The following is a 15,952-nucleotide window of genomic DNA, read 5'->3' on the forward strand; positions in this document are numbered from 1 at the left end:
ATCTTTACGTTTTAGGCATTCTAATAATCGTTAAAAAATAGACATGGTGGCATTCTGAATACCTAACCATAGAGATTTCTAGAAACATGTGTAGTCGAGTTCACAAGCCAACTTTCCAAAGATATATTTACAATTTATTTGTGAACTCGTCCGTACTACATTATGTAGTGAGGGTTTGCTCAAAACTCTTAGGTAGTTTGTGGCATACCAGCAGTTTACCCATCCTTCTTGTGTGCTCTGCAAACACATAACATAATATCATAACTAGGTATATGGGGCGTACAATGTACACAGGTAAATAATTTGCATCAACTGTAATTTAATGTAAACAAGGCATTATTTATGGTGGCACGTTCTTATCAAGGTTATCATTTTACTAATAGATCTATGAAACACAGGGAGGGAGTTCCAAACGATCTGTAATCGTGTTCATTAAAAGTTGCTAGTACGTACATTACCCACACTATTAAATGACATTTCGTAAACCTTATTACAAAAGGATAAGGTCCACCGATGGACATATGAGTGTTTCTGTATGTACCTAATGGCTCCTCTACACGATGGGCCAACGCCGGCCACTCCAAGGGACGCAGCCATGCGGTAGAATGAGATAGCAATATCACTTGCTCCCTCTAACGCATAAATGCGTCCTTTGGAGTGGCCGGCGTTGGCCAATCATGTAGAGGAGCCATAACGGATTACATAACAACTAAATATTTATGAATAGTCTTTAGGTCCAATGAAACTATCTGTTAAATGTGGTCAATGTACCCATGATGTTACTACATAGTTACATACAGATTTTGTATGGTTTGAGGCCTAATGGATTACAACAATATACACTGAAGTGATGGCCAAGACCACTCTACCATGAATGAAACGACAAAGAAGAAGAAGGAATAACAGTTTGGTACGACGAGATCAATAAGAAAATTTCAATAAGTTATGCTCAAGAACAAAAATTATAAAGAAAGTGCTCAGTGTACCTACGGATGTTTTCCCTAAAGCAGCGGTCGGCAACCAGCGGCCCGCGAACCTCTCACTTGTGACAATGTCTGATAAAGTCATAAATATTAACAAAGTGCGGCCCACGACCACTTCGTTGACTGCTATGTGGCCCTTGGCTGCTAAAAGGTTGCCGACCGCTGCCCTAAAGCGAGGCTAACCCAGGCAAATTTTCATTTTATCTAAGCTAAGCTCTCTTGACGTTAAGCTTTATTGCTTTTGCCACACAAACTCTGGCACGTGGAGGTGGGCTGGAAAATCGCTAATATAATCAATTGACCTAACGCCCATCACTTTTATTTCAACATACTTTGAAAATCTGAACGAAATATTCAACCCAATATCCAATTTACGGATCGGCCAATCACTTGACGAGAAAACGGGGACTGAGCAAGTTAATTTATTAATAGTTTGGATGGGACAGAAGATTGATTTAACTGAAATAGATGTCACTAAAAAACACTGACCGAGCGGAAAGATTAAGAGGATAAGGAATATTTGAACCGGTGTTTGCAGCTTTTGAGGCCAATAAATTTGTTAGAATTAGAACAGAAACAGAAATCAGTTATAATGAAAAAAAAAACCTTTATACCGTTGACGTTGTACATATTTCATAAAATGTCCATTTTAACTCTAGGCAAACTATCGACATCGATCGAGGAAAAGGTATTCATGTTTGATAATCTGATTAAAGTAATTAACACCATTGGTCAATTATTTACGCATGATTAAAACTATCCAGCAAGAAGAGCACTTGTTAGGGTTAAAATTCGTTACACAGTTAAAGCTAAAGCCACACGGATACATTTGAAATATGAAATATATAACCATCCCTTCAATGTGTAACAGTAATCGTTGAAATGTTTATCAAACGGTCCGGCAGTGGAAATGGAAATACAAATGCAATTCCGGTCATGTTATTAAGAGCCAACAGGAGTGGTCATTTCTCCATACAAACGTACTCGACTGTTTCCTCCGTGGGTTTTGATGCTAGAGCAATTATTTTTTCAACACAGATTAATATTGTTAATATCTGTGTCGGATCGTTTTGCTTTTTTTGATATTTTTGATTTTTAAGGCGCTATAGCCCTTCAAAAATGGCCAAAATGGCCTCATTGACTATGCCGCAATGAGAGGCGTAGTATTCTAAACTGATATCAATTAGCCAAAAAAGCAAAACGGTCCGACACAGATAATTTCATAATCATTTAGATTTTTAAATTTGGTTACCATTGGTTAAGTTTTGGAGGAGGAAACAGTCGAGTACGAAACCTCGATTTTTGAGATTTTTATGCAGGATTTTTCGCCTTGTCCTTATCGCACTAGTTTTTGGAGCCGCTTCCGTTAGCGAAACGGGTATATTTAACTAAAATATTTAAAATGAGCTCCTGTTTCGTCTTAAAAGAGCAGATATAAAAGTTCCACTTAATAAAGGACAGATGAGAGCGGAAAGCGCCGAAGCGTAGTCGTCGAGATCATTTGTCTCCGCGCTAACACTACCTTTGCCGCTTGCGCGGACTGGGTTGGCAACTGTCAAAGGTTTGCATAGATGGCGCCATCATGGATTGCCCCTTTTTCTATGAGATTTGTCTTAAAGGGCTGGCATCCAGGGTATTAAAAAAACAATATTTTTACACAATTCTAGGGATTGACAGGGCAAGCTATGATGGCGCCATTTGCTAAAAACTTCCACCGGCCAACCCCATTACAATCGAGTTTTTTACCCGATGGACCAAATGAGGATAATGTTTTTAAAGAGGCCAAAAGCCAGGAAAGTAGACGAGGGCAAAGATATGAAACTTGCGACTGAAGATTAGTCATCGCGCGGGTTTTTATCTCAATTACTAAATATATGAATATTGAACATATTTCCGTAATTTCTTTTTTTATCAAATTTAATCTTTTAAGGTTTTTGCTTGGAATCTGCCCTTGCAAATATAGTCTAGTTTGTAGACTTTAAAGTCAGGTATTAATAGAATAGGTATATCATAAAAATATCAAGAAACATTTTCAAATTCGGATAAAGGAATTTTTTCATTAACCAACGTGCAGTCCATTCGTGAACAGTGCTGAAAAGTAACGACATTCAAAAATATTGAAATGTGTTCAGAAAACAACTGCCATTTTCTGGCCCGAACATGACATGGCGCCTCACTGCCTCTAGGGCTGTCGCTTACATATAGGGTTTCTGGTTTCTCGACCTTTTTAATTTCTCGAGGCACGGGAATTCCCGACCAAGATTTCTCGAGTTTCTCGAGTATCTCGAGAAATTTTGAAAGCTCCAAAAAACACTATGTTATTTAATTTTTTTTTGTTTTTTACAAATCAGAATCGTAGGAATCGTAGGTGAGATCAATAATCAAACATATAGTACATTTTTAGTCACCGTAAATTGCACTTAATAATCAAAAATACAACAACAAAAAAGAAAACTATAGGTGCAGGCGTGCGCACCAGCGGCGATGTGTTATGTGCTATAGTGCATTATGTAATATTGTTGTAATTTTATTTCCGAAATAGGAATATATCGGGATGATTTAATTTATCATAAGTAATTTAGTTTTGTAATATTTGTTATCACAATTATTATATGGTCCTATAATTCGTTACAATTTTTTTTAAAGCGATTCAATAAAAAGACGGTACATGAATGTCATGAATCATGATAGTTCAAAAGTTGAAAATTGGTTAAAGCTATAACGATAGGGGACGGATCAAGGTAGTTTTTTATTTGGTTGGTAATAAATAAGTAGGTTCCTACCTGAAAATGTAAAAAAAAAAACATTGTTCATATTTATTTAACTACCTAAAGAAATAGATTATAGACACATCATGTGTTATACGCGTGTTTTTTTTAACTTATCACGAGAGATTTATTTCTCGAGTTCTCGAGGCATTGAATATTTTTTTCCCGTCTCGACTTAGGACAAATTTCTCGAGATTTCTCGCCTCGGGAATTCTCGAGCAGAAACCCTACTTACATATTGATACCGAATGAAATACGCGAAAAAGACTTTCATCAAACGGAATAAGGGTTAAGTTATAACAACGCGCAACGGTATTGTAATCTTTCGATCCCCATCTGCTGTCGTCGCAAGGAAAATTTCCTTTTATTGTGTTAGCAAATGCTTATTGTATATACGGCGTGTCCCTATTGTGGCGCTCGCGATGCCGGTTCCTTGACACTCACAATTGCACGGTGACAAATCACTAATACGGTACATTAAGTTCTACTTGTGAATGCTTTAAGATGCTTATCCCCATTCCGACACATCTAATATATTTAGTGTTTAGCAACTTAGCCGTAACGCTATTAAGATCTTGTTTTAAGGGGCATCCCAAGAAAATGTCGAAATATTATTTCTGACTATGACTTTTAGTATGAAAACTGTTAAAAGAACATCTCGACCGCGCGGCTTATTGCAACCTAAATTCATAGAATAAGCCTAGATAAGTCAACAGGGTCTATGTATCTGCCTATCATTGTTAGAAAACATAATTAAATTAAACTCTAATGTTAAGGGGCCCACTGATTAACAGTCCGCCGCACGGTACCGGCCTGTCAGTTGTTCGGAACTGTCAAAGTTTTATTCTAACTGACCGGCCGATACCGTCCGGCGGATTGTTAATCAGTGGACCCCTTTTTTGTATAGCCTATATTGTGTCCCACTGCTGGGCAAAGGCCTCCCCTATCTTTCGTCAACTTTAGACTCAAATAATAATATTATCCTAAAAAATAACAATCTTACCTCTTCCTCAGTGGTGGCGGTGTTGACGGAGTCCATGCTTTGACAGAGCGCGAGCTCCATGGTCTTGTGCTGCGGCGAGGCGGCCCGCGGCGATGACTGCTGAGGGGGCACCAGCGCGCCCTGCGTCGCCGCTGTCTGCGGCACTCCCGCGCCGCCCGTCGCCGTGGGACTCTGCCCCTGCAGCGCTTGCACTCCCTGCAGGCTCTGCGCCGCTTGCAGACTCTGCTGAGCCGCTTGCAGATTCTGTTGTGCCTGCAGGTTCTGCAGCGACTGATGCGCCAGGTTCAACTGATGCTGCTGCACTATACTCTGCTGCACGATGCTCTGCTGCACCTTGATGTGTTGGTGCACGGCTAGTTGATGGATCGGGTGGAGCTGGGAGGGGGGCGCGGGGTAGGGAGGGGAGAGACGCTGGCGCTTCACTTGCGCACTCTGCAGCGCTTCGTGCAGCCTCTTCACCGGGAGCGGACTTTGGCCGAGGTTATCCACGGCTGTGGCGGGGCGTGCCGGCCGAGTCGGTCGACTCCGGCAAGCACCGACTGTGGCAGCGACAGCGACGCGCGCGGCGCGGACAACTATCGATATGCGCGTATCGACAACGGCGCAACACTACGTTGCGGTACGACTAATTGACTTATTGATCAAATTATCATTAATTTTAGAGATTTAAAACGCGCCTAAAAGCGATTGTTTGTATTTATTGTTTAGCGCGAAAGCACTATTATCCTCATTCGTGTAAGTTAATCCTCAGCTTGCGAATCACTCCTGTAAAGAAGAGAAAAAAATGTTTAGTACCTAATATTTTAGTGACTATTAATAAACGTTTAGTAAATTGAAAAGGCAGCCAGAAGTGTAACGATAGCTTGATTTGAAACGAGATCTGACTTCCCGTTATAAATTGAAACATTTCCAGTCTTTACCGGCGGCGCCAATAGGAAAGGGAATCCTCTTATGACGCCCTCTTCGTATATAAACCTGTATACTTAGCTACCCCTTAAGAATTTATATATGGCCCATAATAATTCGAGACGGGAATATTTTTATGTAACGAGGACGTAGACATCCAAATATTTAAGCCAAGCAAATTGGAATATAAATTGTTAGGTCGTTTGAGATTGTCAATTTGGCATGAAAATAAATAATATTGAGAGAATTACAATAATGAGTTTTATACCCATATTTTGATTAGATAATATTGTAAAATTTAAAGTAATTTACGTAAAAGTATACCAACAGTTATGTAAAATAACTCAAATTCCGTCATTTGCAGACCGACTCATACTTGATCATTTTTAATGTGCGATATTATTATCAGCGACAGTGACCCACGTGAACGAAATTAAGTCCTAACACGCATAGATAAGATACGTTTTCATATTGGACAAATAGGTTATTCTGAAGTGTCAAAGCTGAGTGGCGATTGCACTCGTGTGGGCGGCGGTCAGCTATTAGATTGTTAGTCATCGAAATAAACATCGAATATAACATAATTCGTACATCAGACTGTTCTCGATCAGTGTTCCATTTTCAGAACTGACCTTTCGAATTATCAAAGTCGTTTGATAATTCTATGATTGGCACCTGCATACTTCTTGAGAAGAAAAAAGTTTCGAGTCTCTTTAACTACTGTTTTATGAAGAATTTTGTTTCAAATACTTATCCATTTGTACGTTATCGATAGTTTGTTGAATAGATGCAATTGAATAAGTATAAAAATAAATAAAATAAATAAAAGTCCCTATATTTGTTTAATCTTAAACAACAAAACTGTTATTCATTGTAATAGCCACTTTTCTAGTGCTCTACAATTCTACATTAATAGATTAGATAATCTTAACAATGAAATCATAAATATAATCTAATATTTTTATTACATATTTATTTAATTTTAACAGATCAAATATGTGCCATCAACCCTTTTTAAAACTACAGACTACTATTTGTATTAGATATTGATCGAAGTAGTCAAGTTTCGTGCCCAAATTCCAAGTCATACTCTCTGCATAGCGGCGATCACGATCAACAAATGCGTCAGTAACAAAGTACATGTTGTATTAGGTACCAAATTACATAGTTACTTTTTTGAAACACAGAGATCTCCTGTGCCGCATTGAAAAGTAGACTTTATTTCATATGTAATGATATGATATAAGACAGAATCTACAATGAATAGACCGAATGAGATACGAGCTAGCGTAGGCATGCGGTTAGGTGTTCCAAGCCAAGGTCGCAGCTTTTTGTCCCGACATGACTAAGCCGCGATATAAAAACTGACCAATTGCTGCCTCGTTATGTTACTAGGTACATAAAATAGGAACACATACAGCTACTGGGCTATTCTATTGGCTTTTGAAACACAGCCGAGTTTGCTTCTGATCATTCATTACCGATTAATTGTATCGATCAGTAATTAGTACTGATGTTAATACTGGAGTAACTAAACCACGCATATAAATTACTTGCTATTAAATTTATTATTTAATCATTGATTGTATCATAGTTTACATACGCGCTTTACGTGCGTTTAAGGTTAGATATAAACTAAGTAGAGTGGTACTTATGCAGATTTAACAATTTGTTCATTTGATATTATTAAGTATGTTCTGATACTCTAACACGAGTATTCAAGCGATCGTAAACAAGCCATCATGCATAGTACCTATATTAAAAGTCGGGATAACTTCATGAAAATCCTTGTCTTGACAAGGGTCGATTAAGTAATTTTTGGGCGATCACGTGTGCAGACTATCTGCATACCAGGTGAGCAAGAGAAAATTTTATATTTGTTCTTCTAAAGTTCTAAAAGACTGGCCTGATTATTCCCACAGCCGAAAAGGTGGAAATTGTGGTGGGAATTCTTTAAAAAAAATTCATACACGCAACTGTATTACCGTACTTGGAATCGCCCTCTCTAAGCAAGCTCCCTCAAGTTTTTTCCTTAAAATACGCATAAAAGAAAAATTTATATAGCTTTTTATAGCGTACGTGCTAATTTATCGGTATCATAGTATCTATAATTGAAGTCGAAAACTACACTAAACGAACTGAACTTCATAGAGATAAATCGAACATTGGTGGCAAGGAATACATATTCTAAAAAGATAAGATATACCGTTCCTATATTAGGAATAATTTTTGCCTCATAACATGAAAATGGTAGCCATGTGACAAAGTGGTTATAGGTATTCGTAATATCATCGGAGAATTGTCACATTTTACTACAGAAATGCGCGAAGTACCTACCTATTGTAAACTTGAAGTGACAATACGAAAATGACATATTATTTCGTGATATAATAACATGAGTAGGTATTAAAAAAAACTAGAATTGTGCCTCCACATGTGCTACTATATGATTACATTAATTACTCACAAGTATGTCTGACCATATTAAAATATTATCTGCGATAACGCTGCCGGCACAATTGATACTGCAATGGTATTCTTGACATTCAATAGAACGCATTGTTTTTCAGTAAACTGCAAGAATGGCTCAACCCACAACAGTACAAGAATGCATGTTGTTTGTGTCTTATCAAGTCACATGTTTAAGGAACCATCTTGTAAACGCAGTTTGTTTCTAAAGCCACAGATTTATTTTATGCCTATAAAATACTTTCTTCCCTGCCAATTCAAGCAGCTAAAATAGTGCAGTTATTATAGGTAATTCCAAAAATATTTTTAGGTATGTGTTACTTCTCCTTAGGTACCCTACCCATTACGTAATTCCTAATTTAACCACAGTACCTACAAACCAACTATGCCACGTGACTCGAATATGTATTTAGGCAATGGGTACCTGGTAAGTTAATCCAGACACCAGACAAAGTTTTCATTGATTGGCTGAAATTAACGAGTCACGCGGTTTGGTTTGTTTAAATCAAGTTAAATGAACAGAGTGAAACTCACGTCCCTTTTTAAGTTTGAATAGGAAACACACTGATGCAATCATAGATAGTGAGTGTGATGTGATTTATTCAATTCACAATTAGTCGTATGCTGTCTGCTATACGGCCACTTGGGCACCAACTTTTCAAAGGATTCTTAACTTTATTAGTTTTTATTAAGATATAATCTTCAATAATCATAAATTTTGAGATGTGACCGAATAGCAGACAGCATACGTAGTGTGTACAACTTGTAATAATGATAACATCAAGTTGAGAGCCAGAAGTCCTGTGCTGCCCGTTGGCCGTTACTACATTTTTTGGAGTTCTCGCTCTAACTGCTCTCGCTCGTAAATTTGGCAAAATATTGACATACTACATAGCCCTCTTCATTATTGACCGTTTGCATCTCTTCCAAGAAACTTGCAATCAGGTATATCGCTAGTACATAATAGGTACCTACCTTATACATAATAATGGAATCATAACTATGTACTTTGAATTCCTCTGCTATACAAGCAACCTTTTCTACTTAGAAGGTACAATCGCGCAGAAAAGTACCGCGTGCAATATTTCCTTGCCGCTGAATACTTTAATCCACCGCCTGTATTTATGTTGCCGCGGACTCGTAAATAAGCCCCGGCGAACTCTTCCAGTTTCCATTTGTTATAACTACTAAGTCCCACGGAGTCGGACTTCGCCGGGACTTGTGGATGGGATGGCATCGGGTTAAAATGAAATACCGGGCGAAAGGGCGGAATTGAGAAAGTCAGTATCTATTAAAATAACTGCATAGCAACTCATTGTCAAAAAATTTGATACCTGATTAGATTTTATTTTTAATGTTACACAATCGTGTAACCCTTATAATCATAAGTACATTTACTTTTTTATATTCATGAAATATTGTAGTATGTAATAACTTTACAGTTTATTCACTTTATTTGAGTAAAATTAAGACATCTTTTTTTTAGGTTAAAGGTTTAGGTACTGGTATCCTTTGAAGCTGCGCATAACATGATAAGCGTAAAAAAGTATCTGTGGCGAATGCCAATAATTCTTTATTAGATTAGACACAGTTTATGTTTGAGCAATGCCGAATAAAGATATGGAATGTGTGTCCATTTACATTTACAGTGCCATTAGGTACCTCTACCTTTATTATTACTAATGGTAATAGGACTTTCATATCGACTAAATTACTGTTTTGGACTTTTTAGAGTAACAAAAATAAAATATAATATGTTTGTTATTATTTGATATGTCTAATGATGGCCAACGTTAGACGTCGTTGCTGTCGTGCAGGTTGCCAATATGAAAATGAATTCCATGAACGCAAATTAACGAAATGATTCCATCTCACCAGCTTGTAAATGTAAACGCAGAGCTGCGCGCAATTTTGACATTTATGCTACGTTTCCAAATTGTTTATATTAAATTCAAAATTGTGGGTGGACAATGAAGCTCCAATTCATAAATAAGCCACAAATTGAATATTTTCAAGCCAACAGGACCTAAATAGCTTTATAAATATGCTGAAACTAAGAGAATGCCTAGCTCTAACGACAAAGTAAACCGAGACATCTACGTAATAGTTTCATGTCGAAATATACATCGAGCAGAATTCCTGCACCTAAATACAGACATAAAACAGCACTTACAGGGTCTCCCTGGGGACGTCTATAGTGAGCGCTCAAGTTTACTCGAAGGAAATTAGCGCTGAGGAGACAATGGATGGGAAGTCCTGGGAGCGAGCCAAAAGCCGCGACGGCCACTACTGAAGACGTATCACCCCTGTGGGCCTTACCACTGGACAGAGATGCTCCGAGAAAATGGATATTCGGAATACATCCTTATCGCGGCGAATTCAACTGTTAAAGAACAAGAGAATTGAAACAATCGGCATTTCTGCTCGGTGCACAGTCGAAATTTTACTGATTACCTACCTATAGGTTTATGAAACTGCAAATACTTCAATGTTGTAGACTAAATAAGCAGACTACTATATTCGGCACGGAGATTTTTAGGAAGGGTTTATTCCAACAAGCCAAACGAAATGAAGCTATCTTCATGCAACGCATGCAATTTTTTTTGGCCAGAAAGATTATCCGTTAGGTATAAATACGATGCGTTAGTGTTTCTTCAAGGAAGGTCTTCCACTAAATCGACGACTTGGTCCTAATCACACTGAGTCTGTGGTTGGTGATGTTGCTTTTTTCGAAAACAAACCATATGTACTCTGCTGATATGATTATATTAATAATGGATCACCAGCATTATATTTCAATATTGCATTTATGAACTTTCTTAAATAATTAATTAACCGTGCCTGAACATTACTTTCACATAATAATTGCATGAAAATAACTTTAACGTAACATATCGCTTTTACCCACCTCTTCGCGTGACAATCCTTCTACAATAAAAGTTTACACTCAGTTAAATTTGAGTAACATAAAGTGAAAGCATATCAAGAGCAGTGTAAAACTTTTTTACATGTCTTGTCTAATTCCTGCAACAGCTATGTACCGTTCGTCGTTGTTCTAATTATCAAAGAAACGAAGCTTTGTTATTTACGCCATACCCATAGAGGCCCGCAAATTGAATCTAATTGCCACAACGAAGTGTTGAATCAGACCGGCGGTGGCCTGAATTGCGCCCATTTACCCATTTAAGACCCGAACACCCACACCACCTGTTTATGAATTACATTTTCGCCATACAGTGACATCATCTGTTAATTCACAATGTGCAGGTTTCTGAAAGGCGGTGCTTTTTCAGGCTACGAATGTATTCCAAGAAACATTTCCACGGCAGCACTGGTCATATAAGAAAACCCCTGGTGCAATAGTACGGTTTTCGTACTGAAAATTTGGTGGGGATTGACGGTGTAGTGGGATTTTCAGCACTAATCATGAAATATCAGGCGCTCTTTTCGGGTTGAGCTGGTGAGGGGAAAAAAAAATACCTGATAGCTTAACTTATATACAATTTAGTAATTTGGCTTATCCAAAATTATACATAACTAATGAGTAATGACAATGGTTACACTATTATATATAAATCTACACGCCTTAGAAATTGATATATAAAATGTATGAAAGTTTGAAGTAAATTCTAGGTATATGAGTTCTGCTCACAGACAAAGCCTATTTTCAAGTTTCTTACTTATGAAATAGACATTTTCATTTATAACAATGTTAGTAATAACATTCATATTCGGCAATGCGCCTAAATTGGATATCCAAACTCCTAAATCCTGTCCTAACTAAACAAGCTAAACTGCCTCATTCGCAATTAAAAACCTTTCATCATTGTTTTTTTTTAACTTCAGCAATGTGCTCCAGAGTACTAGTCAAAAATGACGTAATGTTTGGTTTAATTAATCACCCAAATAGATTTTATTGCGGCAAATATTTATATTTACGGAGTTCCGGTGGCGGTAAGCGACCTAGCCGCGCCAGTTTTTTAATTTATCACTGGTCCATGTCTGCATCGTTCTGAGGATAAAACGCCTGACAACAATTTAACTTTTTTCGTGGATCCTCTTACATTGGGGTTGGTATAAATCACATTTGCTATATATTCGGAATTCTGAACCTCTAATTTAATATGAGCACCGTTTTAACATACCTATAACAGATGTCATTTCAGGGTCATGATCTGTTCATAGATAATGCATTCATAAAACTTAATGCGAATTTATAAGATCTTATCAACACAATGTAGCAATTGCAATTATGTTTTAAAATACCAAACAAAATGCTAATCAGACAACAAGTTACGCTAAATTTAACGAAACAAATAGTCTTTCCCATAGATAGTGGTCTGGTGTTGCAACGGAGGCACAATAGCAGACCTTGGAAGCTGCGACCACGCCAAATGGAGCCGTTCGTAGTAATTACCAAAGCGGGCTAACAGAAAAACGAAATGACAAAAAGTGTAGCGATGTACAAAGACATGAAAAAACAGTCAGACGAAGTTTCGACAGCGCTTCAATTTTGTAATCTGTATGGTTAAAGGTCTTTGACATACGTAGGTTAATTTGATATACAGCTAACATTGATGCATAATAGGTAGGTACTCCAGTTTATAACACATTCCTCAGTGAATTAATAGTAGTTAAGAGGTTGAATTTCGAAAATGTAATTACTATTGGGCCGTTAGCAACTTGCACTCAAGCCAGGCTTGTTGGATCGAGGAAAGGAAACGAGTAGAATTAGGGCTATAATTATAGAGTACCGTTGGATCTCGACCAGTAGCAAATGAATGGGAAAAAACTTCTTAGCTGCAACGCATTAAGTAGTAGAGTACCTACTTTAAAAATATAGTTGCTTTGCGATAAATATTATGATTCCTTCTTGTCTCAATCATCCAAGTTTCGGCCAAGAAATTATTTTTCCCTTGTATTACATTAATGAAGCGAGTTAAAGGTCCCTGCTCCTGTAGCGCCTCCGATAATTCGATTAACCTTTTAATTGCCTTGACAATAAATCTAATGGCCGCGCTCACATTTCTGGGGTGCGTGTTCATTCTTTGCGAGTTCAATTAGGTAGGGCACTTTTTAACAAAGGTTGCCTAATACGGAATTGAAGAATGCATCGTGATGTCCAAATGGCTTCTATCTCGTGCATGATTGGAGGGCTTGATATGTGAGAGAATAAATGTTTTCAAAGAATCACGCATACTGTTAGGTACATCTATGCTCATGAGTCGAGGCGTGCGTGCCTGCTTGATAATGGTTATGAGTCCGCTCACCTGTCACGCTTATACTTTGCGCAACCACTACCGTGAAAAAATCATCCATATACATACATCAAGTTATAAACTTGCAGGAGGTAGGTACATTTGGAACGTTGGTTGAGACGGTTGCACAAATCCGAACTGGTTGTAATTAGAGCCTGGCTTGCAGGTAACGTGAGCTGATATTGCAAGCTGCCAACGAATGTCATCGATATCCTCTTACGTCTAATTCTGTGACAATATTTCAACATTGACTTTATGTATCAGATAGGCCATCTGGATCCGCTACAGCTGTCTTATGCAATTCCGTTGGTTACAGCGGACAACTGAGGCGTGACTTCTAAATCCCGTCTAATTCATATTCATTTCTAATAATATGTCTCATACAGTACGTGTCCTTCATTTAGTTAAATCTATTCATATTTAAATTAGCTTGACTCAAAACAAGATGCAAAACGTATTTGAAACACTTCGTACTTATTTGCATAGGTACACCTTTGCTTTTAAATCAGACTAATCACCTGATAATCAAGTCGGTCACCTGCTTCACAGGTTGTTTATAGATTTGCTTTTGCTTGTAATAATGGTCTTTGGCCCGTTTTTGTATTTGTGGATCTGTTTATTTTCTTCAAGTAGATACTACATGTTAAAGTTATATTGTATTGGGCGCCAAAATATAGCGCTAGGGAATTAGGCGGTAACTTCGACTTGCGCATGGGCAACTCGGCAAGTAGGAAAGTAGATAATAATATCTATGTTCTTTCAAATTAGGATAACTATAGCACGCTCTAATGGGTAGATTATTTGTTACTAAAAAATATCGTAACATGTTCGCCACATTGTAACATACTCTTTCAATTAAGGCATTTTTCATTTTCAATTTCATTATTACCGGATAGGTATACTTTTATCAGAATTGTTTTTTTTTTTGAGCAACGTATTTTCAATTTATTGTACGTCTGCTTCAGTAGATGCTACTTACATCTGCATGCTCTCGATAACGAGAGGGTGTGTGATATTGGTCCTACGACTGAAATTACATGCACGTATAATTATAATTTCTTAATAGGTATGATGTAGGTACTTATGTATATTAATCTCGATGGCTCTTATTCGCTAAAAATCTAGTGCTTAATACTGATTGCGGTACCAATAATGACATTTTATTATATATTTATGTTACAGTTTTGATACGAAATATATCTCCAGTTTTGTGTTACCATTTTACTATCAATCCTATTATGTTTATTTTATTACCGTCGAGTTTTTTTTTACTTGCATCGAAGATTTAAATAATAGGTACACGAGCAGAAATTTTCTTATTGTTTGGGTAGAGAACAATGTGTAGTGGTTTCAGAAAGTGCTCTACGATGTCGATACTTGGCAGTAATTTCAACGTTGCCATTGTTGAGTGCCCCTCTTTTGTGTATCGCATGAATGATATGAGACATGACTTCGCGAGTTTCTGATTTCAATTCATATTTTCTACATAAATTTTGCTTCCTCGTGAATTCTGTACCCTCGTTATTTTCCAATCACGTAGAAATGATTTTTTCGGAGTGAGATTTTCGAGAAATGCTTGCAGATTTTCCGCCGCGAAAACAAGTGAAAACTTTTTAAAATTCAATTCCGCCAACGTTATTAGCTGTCAAGTTGCCCAGCATAGTAATACTGTTTCAGCGAACTCTTTCGACATACGGGCTTTATAGTTTGTTAGGCTTATCTAAACTAGTGCAAACAATTAACAAATCGTAAATTGGTACTGCGCTAAAAGTGTTGTAGTTTATAAAACTTTTTTAGAGCAACACGTGCAAACCCGCGCACTCGTAATTTACTTCCTAAAGTCGTGAAAGGGCGGCTTTATTGAACTTGCTGGTTTTTCCGCTTCTACCCTCCGTGGGAAATGTAAAAGTGAAATTAAAAACGCGCCAACAACGAGTGCATCAGTTAATACGTTGCATCCGGCTGCCTTTTTATTCAACAATGGTCTCCGTTACCTAGAAAACAATAGCACATCTCACAAGCACACACACAGGCCGTCGGAAAACGCACATGCACAATTTTCCGAACACCGATTACGGACACTGCGTCGGTCGCATCAGAGCAAAGGGCGGCACGTACTTAAGCTGCCTCTGCACGCGATAGACTGACGGCAGTCGGCATTCGGACGAGCCGGCGAGCGAGCGGGACGCGCGGCGGGCGTGCCGATACTCTGCGCGCGCACGCTCCCTCTCACTCCCACCAACCGACTCTATATAGAGTCGTCTCGTTCCTCCACGCCCGAGCACACCTTTCGCATCCCGAGACAGGTGTTCCTATCCCTGTGTGCGTCCAGATAGCCGTAGCCGGCAGCGCGTGTATGCGCGCTTCCTGCGGCGGTGGATCGTTTTTTGCCCGGCAGAAATTATAAAAAGTAAATGGAGGGAAAATTAAATAAAACGTCTACAATGAAGCGTTTTCCTGTGCGCTTTGAATGATTCAGTATGATCTATTTTTCAGGGTGATTTTTGGGGGTGCGTGTGGGGGGTACCATGTAGGCTGTGGTGGGGTGTAATTAGGTAAAGCGGA

General features: G+C 38.1%; 1 protein-coding gene across 1 annotated transcript in view; it reads right to left on the reverse strand.

The window, feature by feature from the left end:
* The window catches only part of LOC134668163 (protein couch potato), a 209,517-nt gene extending 193,973 nt beyond the window's left edge, over positions 1-15,544 (reverse strand). Inside the window, 2 exon segments of the mRNA XM_063525680.1 lie at positions 4,755-5,519; positions 15,382-15,544. Of these exon segments, the coding sequence (XP_063381750.1) occupies positions 4,755-4,814 (60 nt within the window). The 5' untranslated portion in view covers positions 4,815-5,519; positions 15,382-15,544.
* Between the last annotated feature and the right edge of the window lie 408 nt (positions 15,545-15,952).

This window comes from Cydia fagiglandana, chromosome 10 (genome assembly GCF_963556715.1).
Source record: "Cydia fagiglandana chromosome 10, ilCydFagi1.1, whole genome shotgun sequence".
NCBI lineage: Eukaryota > Metazoa > Arthropoda > Insecta > Lepidoptera > Tortricidae > Cydia > Cydia fagiglandana.